Source organism: Trachymyrmex septentrionalis, unplaced genomic scaffold, assembly GCF_001594115.1.
Source record: "Trachymyrmex septentrionalis isolate Tsep2-gDNA-1 unplaced genomic scaffold, Tsep1.0 scaffold9, whole genome shotgun sequence".
NCBI lineage: Eukaryota > Metazoa > Arthropoda > Insecta > Hymenoptera > Formicidae > Trachymyrmex > Trachymyrmex septentrionalis.
In genome coordinates this window covers 4,154,888-4,163,880 of record NW_017306091.1, presented here as the reverse complement: position 1 = coordinate 4,163,880, position 8,993 = coordinate 4,154,888, and the positions used below count along the sequence as shown (strand labels likewise).

At 34.8% G+C, this 8,993-nt stretch overlaps 1 protein-coding gene across 7 annotated transcripts in view; it reads left to right on the top strand.

The window, feature by feature from the left end:
* Positions 1 to 8,993, top strand: part of LOC108755853 (myocyte-specific enhancer factor 2) — an 83,706-nt gene that overhangs the window by 65,153 nt on the left and 9,560 nt on the right. For 4 of the 7 annotated variants that reach the window (XR_001939791.1, XM_018499187.1, XM_018499188.1 and 1 more), the window contains exons 2-7: positions 4,458 to 4,576; positions 5,147 to 5,350; positions 6,229 to 6,387; positions 7,446 to 7,581; positions 7,674 to 7,927; positions 8,253 to 8,437. Coding sequence is in view for 6 of the 7 variants with exons in the window: in XM_018499187.1 (XP_018354689.1) it covers positions 4,523 to 4,576; positions 5,147 to 5,350; positions 6,229 to 6,387; positions 7,446 to 7,581; positions 7,674 to 7,927; positions 8,253 to 8,437 (992 nt within the window). In the remaining variant the exon portion in view is untranslated. The remainder of the gene's footprint in view (positions 1 to 4,457; positions 4,577 to 5,146; positions 5,351 to 6,228; positions 6,388 to 7,445; positions 7,582 to 7,673; positions 7,928 to 8,252; positions 8,438 to 8,993) is intronic. The other 3 variants (XM_018499191.1, XM_018499190.1, XM_018499192.1) reach the window with 3 other exon arrangements.

Sequence of the window (8,993 nt, the reverse complement as noted above, 5' to 3'; positions counted from 1 at the left end):
GAAAGGAAGCATTTTTGCGCGTTACAGTTTGCGGTAGCGATAAAGCGTAAGATGAAAGATTTCACAAACGAGATCCGTCCCATTCACCACCATGTTCCTGCGGAACTGTTTATTGCAAACCGAGGATTCTCTACTCTTTGCTTTATTAGACGTAGATCGCCTGGTACAGGGCGAACTTTCCTCTCAGACGGCGGGGGATCGTATTTCATCGTTACATTTTCACCGCATTAACGATCGAAGCAATTAACGCTATCTGCCTCAATACGGCATATGGTTGCGAGAGATAAAGGAATCGCTTTCTACTTCCCAGCTAACGTCATTGCCATACGAATACAAAGGTTCCTTTAATTACTTTAATTACCTAGGCACCAATGCCTTTCGAACATTGTAGGAAAGAGGCAAGATCTGCCTTGCATTATACAATTCGTAATTATCTATTACTCTGTTATATCCTCTCCATGATCGCGATAGATGTATTTGCTTTGATAAGCGGTTAATCTATTTTTGCACCTTTAATCTACCCAAACATCTCCATTTTCTTCACACTGTTTCTCAACTTTTGAGATTGACAATTTCAGAAATCCTGCTAGTTTATTCTTAGTCGGAAGTATTTACAAGAAGAATTGGATTCTTCATTTTCTTCCATTCTACAGTATCCATCTTTGATATCAGATCGTATCATGATGCTTTGAATAAATCTTGCCAAGTCCGTCATTCGGATTTATTTTGACCCATTTTTTATTTTTAAAATGTAACGACACTCCGTATTGATTGTCGCGCTTATAATTTCATCAAAACCGTGCGATATCGATGCGTACGTTTTTAAATCGTAATCGCGTTAAAGAGGTACACTCTGGGGACGAAACGAGAGGCGTAAGATCTTTCTTTCTTTTTCTTTTTTTTTTTTTTCGGGAAAATGCAAAGAGCTAAATGTGCGTCTCTCACGTGATGACAATTCTATAAAAAGATCATTGAAGTGAACTCCATGATTTGCAATGATCAAGCATCGATAAAATTGCCGACGCGAGACGTTTGTTGCTTTTCGTACATTTACGCATCGCGCGTTCGTGTTTCATATTTTTTCCGCGGCTAGAAAGCAATTTGAATACAACGCACGATGAATCATCATTCTCTTGGCGATCGGTAGTTGCGTTTTCGTTACTGTCTCTGATCGGATTGTTTTTCTCGCACTCCTCTTTCTGACAATCCTCGGACTGTATTCGGTGAAAAAAATCGACAGTTTTTTCAATAAATTAATCTTCAGAGAATGGTCGAATAAGTAACATCGTTTATTTCGAGCAGAGATTTTGTTTCCGCTTTTTAAAACTCGTTAAGATACTTCAACGTAAAAAAAAATGAGATGGTCATTTCCCGCTTAAAATAATTCAACTCAGAAATTTAGTTCGAAACTCGTTAGGATACTGAATTGCGACCTTTCAAATCGTGACGAAGGATTCTTTTTGATACCTTCTCTGAAGAGAAATTACGTCGGAGTAAAAAAATATAGGATAACTCCGGCAAAAATACGCTGAGATTTACGCCGCAGGAATCAGAAAAAAATAGGAGGAGTGGAGGTAATTTTTCCGCAACTACTCTGTTACATGCCTTTATGTTATATTAATATTGTATTATGATTTCAGTTTCTTACTCTCTCTCTCTCTCTCTCTCTCTGTGTGTGTGTGTGTGTGTGTGTGTGTGTGTGTGTGTGTGTGTGTGTGTGTGTGTGTGTGTGTGTGTGTGTGTGTGTGAATATTAATGAAATTATTATGAGTTGAATCGATTTGTGTTAAGTAGCGCCATCACATAAATTATAATCTACATATAATAATTACTGTAGGACATGCAAAAGACTTAGTGGTTATTTCCTGATATATGAGTGTAGAGGAATAGTAAAGTATATTGCATAACAAAATACAAGTACTTTGCTCTTGTATTCTTTGTTTAGATTGTTATCTTGTACATCTAACCTGTTTGGGATATATGGCATTTTTAACAAGCGGGATTTATGCCTAAAGAATACAAAGCGTGCGCAGATTGAATTCAGTGCATTAAATGCAATAAACGCATTACATGAAATATGTAATATAAATGTGCCTCATGTCACAACACTTGTAATACATCTGGGAAGATTGTAATTATTATTTATTACTTCATATATACATATTTGTCATTCTTAATAAAACTTTATAAACGCATTTTATAAGTTATTGTGTCATTTTACGTTTTATTTATGTATATCCATTATGGGATGTACGACAAAAATGGCAAGGGTTTAAAAAAAGTTCATTTTCTAATAAGAAATATAAATATTTCGGATTTCTAATATTTTTTTTCCCAATAGTAGACAACACAAAGTTTTTACTGATACAGTTGGTTTACTTTAAACGTAGTAAGCAATATTTAATAAATTATATTCGCGTTTATTTAACAACATTTTCTTTTTAAACACGCTGTATACCTTCTCTTTCTGTTATTCAGCTGCACCAGAAAAAAAAGTTCAGTTATCTTGTTATCTTGGAATAATATTTTTATATGCGTATCTGTAAAATATAAATTATCTCGGGTTACTAAGGCAAGCGATTAACGCGGCATTCAATTGTATAAGTTGTTTGTAAAATTGCAACGATTTTGTTGAAAAGTCGTGATCGCAAATTTTTTTGTCCGCCCTTCGTGTCGTTTACAGTTACGCTCTAAAAGGCTCGAGTTAATTAGTAGACACGTTACATAAGAAAAGATTAATGTTGCCGAAGTTAAAGGATTAACATCGCGGTTTAGCCGCGATGCAAATTCGTTGACCCAGAGCATATATTTCGCCCGTAAAAACACCCACTGGCTTAAATTGGTTCCCCTTCCTCCCGACACTGACGATTTATTTGTGGGCCCGAAACGTTTAATTCGGTCTCGCTTGTGGCTAATTCTATGCTGTACCGTAATAGTTCCGTATTTATAGTATATTACAGTAATATCGTGACAATTAATTTGCCGGCCATCGTTATATTGTCCGTCGTTGAGCGATTTTAGAATATATTGCAATAATAATGACAAGTCTTCTTTCGGGCGGTGCATTAAAAATGGATGTAGCTTGACACTTCGGCGTTGCGATCAAAGATCAACCATTCATAAAACTGACGAATCGGAGTAGTTCAATCTGATATTTAATGTATTAATATATTAAAAATAATATACAAACCGCAGTACATTATGAAACGGTACGCTTAATAAACACATAGCTAAAAAAAAAAAACATCGATTGAAGGTATTGCATTTATGTACAATGAGTGAAAAAATAAAAGAAGAATAAGATCGAGATATTCAAAATGTAAACTGTATTTTAAAAGCGATTCGCAATTCTTTTCTGCTTACCCGTGTATATAATAGTTTTGTTTTTTAATTTTAATAACATTGTTTCTTCTTTCCGTACTGGGTTTCAAAAATTGTATTTATTTATTTATTTTTTGTCGTAATGAGCACTTCGATTACTGTAGTTTAGTTGCAATTGTCATTTTGGTCGAAAGTCATCAATCACGCTACTGGAAATTATGATCTGTCCGCGAGAATCGAGATAAATATTCCTTTTTTTTTTATTTTGTTTTTATTTTTATTTTTTTTTTTATTTTTTAGGAGAATACCTGTCACAGAGTAAACGAACGTTTTATCTCAACACTTAGTTAAAAATTCCGTTGTATTAGCTCGTCGCTGCGGCGGCTCAATTATCAATTCCAATTGAAAAACACGCTCTCTCCTCCCATAACAACGTCGCGCACGACATCATTCCCTTTTATTCCGCTTGAAAGCCACAATCTCGCAGTGGTAAACGATTCGACACTTTGTTTGCCGGTCCGTGGGCTCTCTGAAGCACACGCCAGCCGGCGCTTTGCGAACTTGTTCGTATACGCACGGCGTCGTAATCGATACATGAAAGTGACACGCGCTCGAGTTTCCATTGAATATTAGGTTTTAAAGCGCGGTCCAGTTCTGTCGCTCTCCGCGGACTGTCGTGCTTATTTATCGCTCACAGCCTTTTTCCCGCAACACCCCGAGCGGAACGCATTAAATCTAGAGAGACGAGTAATGCGGGAATCATTTAAAAGCCAAACGTCCCTTTCTACCGGTAACTTTTCCGTTTTTTTTTTTTTTTTTTCCGTTCGAAATTCTCTCGTGACCAAATATTTTTCTTGAACAAAACCTTTTAAATACTCGACGAGTATTTAATGTATCTTGTAAAATACAAATATAAATTTTATTTACGTAATTTAACCTATTTTTGTAATCTCTTTACCGTCACGATTGCGTTCCCCATTTTGACAACGAGAAAGTATAAGCTTCGACGTTCTTACATACGAATATTATCATGTTTTTCTACATTGTTCATTATTATTATAGATTAATATAATTATAGATTAATATAATTTTGAATTTCCAAATGAATAAAAGTGTGTTTCTTTTTTGTGTTGCAGTGTTCTTAATATTCCATCCAGTGTGATTTCGAAGACTTGCCTCTTATTCAAGACGTGGTGCAACAATGGGTCGAAAGAAGATTCAGATTTCACGTATCACGGACGAACGGAATCGTCAGGTAATTTCAAATATTTTCAATCAGACACAAGGTCTGACGTTTCTGTAGCGATTTAATTGCGGCGCTCATTATTGCAATTAGTATACATATTTTTGGAAGTTGTCGTGGGGAAAATTGGAGCGTTACAAGCAGCAGAAATTTATTTGTTCACCTTTTATTATTGCAAAGAAATATCAATTTCCGAGTATCACAAGTCAATATTTCGAATATAGACGTTTAAATTCTACTCTTCGCCTTTCTACATAAAGTGCAGAATAGTGCATAATTAAGATAATCGTCTCTCGGATATAAACACGGCGGCTCTATTGTAGATACATTTTTTTTTTTTTTCTGAAAATAAATTTACGCTCGCGGTGAGAAAGGAAGACGTAAGAACGCGTATAAAAAGATCAAACTTGTTAATTATTGATGCGATTTTACGTAACTGATCGGGCAATTAAATAACGCGACGAATCAATTATCGCGAAACGAAGAGTATTGGCTGCGCCTACCTTTATTAACAGTCTTACTCAAAACCTCGCTGAAGTTGACCTTCGATGCGATCCCCACTTCTGCTTTTATATGCGACAGGTGACCTTTAACAAACGGAAATTCGGCGTGATGAAGAAGGCGTACGAACTGTCGGTACTGTGCGACTGCGAGATCGCGTTGATTATCTTCAGTTCGAGCAACAAGCTATACCAGTATGCGAGCACCGACATGGACAAGGTTCTCCTCAAGTACACCGAGTACAACGAACCCCACGAGTCTCTCACTAACAAGAATATTATCGAGGTGAGTCTATTTATCCGTCACGGATTCTCAGGACGAACGAGGATGCGCCAAGGATCGAAGTATCGATGTCGTTGCCGATTTTTTTTTTTTTTTTTAAATGTCTCTCTTTCGCTAAAATTTTCGAAATGGGGAAAGAAATATATATCTCATGTTTATGGATATGTATACATGCCAAGATCAAGCCAGCCAGTGTCGAATATACAGGGTGTATCGAAGAAGCTTCGCTAAGAATTATAAATGATAAAAAGGATTGAGAAGGACCTCGGCTGTTTCAACGGATTAGAATACAGATAAATTTTATTTGATTGAACGTTACTACGTATTGAAGGGTTTTTTTCTTCAGAAATACGAGTAAACAACAGGGTCAATTTTCGAACACACATACACTCGGGCCTTAGTTTAATGAAATTCCAACCTGTAGCTCATAAATTCTCGTATTAGGTGTCGAGACTTTTAAAATTGAGTAGTTTGAAAAGAACAACATTAAATTTTAAGAAACGATATCTAAAAATCTGATACAACGTATGATTACGCCGCGACACGTGTATTGTTTTAAGATAACTGAGAAGTTTTGGAATGATCATTCTCTTTAGGCATGTTCTTTTAATTTTATCACATTATATTAGGTGTGTTGATAATTTACAAAGAATATAAAATCGATGTTTCACGTACAATACGGTCTTACACGCTTGGGGAACGCGGTTTCACTTCGATGAGAGCAACGCGATCCCTTTTTCCTTTTCTACGCGAGTATAATTGCGCGAATAAACCGGGTATAGGATAAGAAGCGCGCGTCTTGGTGTTAAATTAACGTGCATGTGAAGGTTGAGTGCCCTCGGGCGGTGTGGTCACGTGAACCTGTCTGCTGACACTTGCAGGCGCTCAACAAGAAGGAACATAAGGGTGCCATGTCTCCAGAGAGTCCGGAACCCGACGCAATCGAATATAATCTTACCCCGCGCACCGAGGCCAAATATACGAAGATCGACGAGGAGTTTCAGATGATGATGCAGAGGCATCAGCACAATGGCAGCAGGGTAAATATTCAAATCAAGTTAAATGTCAGTTGTATCGAGCCGAGCTTATGTTTATGCAAAAGAAAAAGTTACAGTTTTTTTTTTTTTTACTATGCTTACCACACATTTACGTTTATGCAAAACGCCAATTAATTTATTCGTCTGAAATTTTTATATTCTTCACGGAATGCGAATATAATACCTAGATATTTCTATATAATAATTTTTGATCTCGGGGCCCCTCTCTTCAAACATGTTATTCAAAATATTTAAAACTGTCTAGTTTTATTTATATAAGGACTATTTAAACAAGTTAGTTAATGTCTTAAACTTAAATTTATCGTCTTTGTTAAAATAATTGATATGTGAATATTATGTTTTATTTAAAATCTTAGTACGGCCTATCACGAGGCACAGATGAATTTTTGTAAATGTAGGTTACGATTGTTTTTGTGCTTATTTTTCTACAAAGAGAGAAGACACGTGGTAAGGATTTTTTTTTATTCTCTTTTCGTAGAATATTTTTGCAGCAAATGTTACGGTTATTAGCAATTATTATAATAAATATTTTATTATTTTAAAAATATTATACATATGATATGTATGTATGTTATAAAATTATACACACACACATATATAAGTAACAATGTTTTGTGTACTATTTTCTTATTATTTATTTATCATTATATAAATTAATATAGAATTAACATATAGAATTAACATATACAATTTATAACTTGTAAGAATTTAACATATTTTAATTTAAAATGAGAATAATTAAATAGAACAATTAACTTCGATTTAAATAAAACACACAATCAAAACATATGAATTTATATAAAAAATTGTTTGACGTGTTTCTCTTAAAATTGCTTATCCAATTGTTTTTAGGATACTATTTTCGTCACTAAGAAAAGAATTAAATATGAGTTTATATACATACGCGTCATTATATTACATAAAGTTAAGATAGAACAATAGCAAATTGCAAATTTACTATCAACTGCTCAGCACAGCGCTATATCTATACACTCTTCACTACAGGTATTATTAATTTGCATTGTCTGTTGTGATTGTAGACAATGGGACAATCGAATTATACGCTACCGGTATCTGTACCAGTGAACAGTTACGGCGAATCTCTTCTTGGATCTAGTCCACAGATGGCACATACCAGCATTTCTCCACGTCCATCGTCGTCTGAGACGGATTCAGGTAACTTTAATTAGTAACAAAAGGCTAGAGTGATAAATTCCCAATATTTCCAAGAAATTTGCGTCTAACTTGATGTAAACTATTTCTTGTAGTATATCCTCCGGGAGGAATGTTGGAAATGAGCAATGGCTATCCTCCGTCATCACCATTGGGTGGTTCACCTAGTCCAGGACCTTCGCCCGCACTCGGAGTTGGTGGGGGTAGTGCAAATAAAGGCAGCAATCCGTCTAGGCATTCGCCGCAACCTCCGCCTCCACCGCCACCACCTCATCCTCACAGGGCTAATCTTCGAGTGGTTATACCAACACCACTTGCGCAACCTCTCTCCGAAGACACTAATTATGATGTAATTGTCTCATTATTATTAACTTAAATGAGTGTTACAAGAAATGTTTATTTTAATCTTTATTTTATAACAATTCTTCTAAGTTTCTCATATTTATAAATTTAAAAAAATTATATAATTTGCAATAATTATTAAAACATAAAGTTAGAAATTGAATTCCAAGATACAATATCCAGATATTGAAGAAAATAAACTCCTTCTTTTTGTGAAAAATATTTTAAAAATGACAGAGAAAAAGTTTCTTATTAATTATTAAAGTATATACATTGTGTGTTAGAGATAAAAAGATGTTCAAAATTTATGAGAAATCCATTTATGCTTTTAGAATGCCCATACGCAGTCTGCATTGAACACACCTGTAGTAGCATTACAAACACCAACAGTACCAGCCGGATACTCTAGTTTTGGACCAACAGATTACTCCTCGGATCTCGGAGGCCTTGCATGGCCCACTCATCAGAGGTACGTTGTTGATGAGTTATATTCGGCAGCCACCATGTCCAGCATCAGGTAAATCATATTTCATAATTATTGTTGTGAAAGAAAGCTATATGTCCAGTTGGTATGACATACTTTCAGTTATTTTATCCATATTAATTAATAGATGACATGTTCGGTTCTAATTGGATTACAAAATTGAACATATATAATAAAATATTTTTCACATTTTAATAAATTGTATTAAATCTTATTACAATTCATTTATATACTTCAGTAATTGAAGCAAATCCGGACTCAATGTACACATTGTTTCAATTAGTTCCTATTTTCTCATTCTTATCCTCGTTATTTCTTTCTGTTTCTTCTCTTCGTTTGTCTTTTTAAATTCTTCATATTCATTATTACTTAATTAAATAATTCGCATGGATCTGTTACTGGTAGCTGTAATATATCGACCACTGGAGCGTTATAGTTTTTTTTCGGTTACAATAGTGTTTGGCATGTCATTAAAATTGTGAGTGTTGGCTATTCTTCATTTTCATTTACAGATAGATTGTGTGCTTAAGTAAAATCACATTATGGGAAAATTTTCAAATATATTATCAAAAGTACATCTCCACATCAT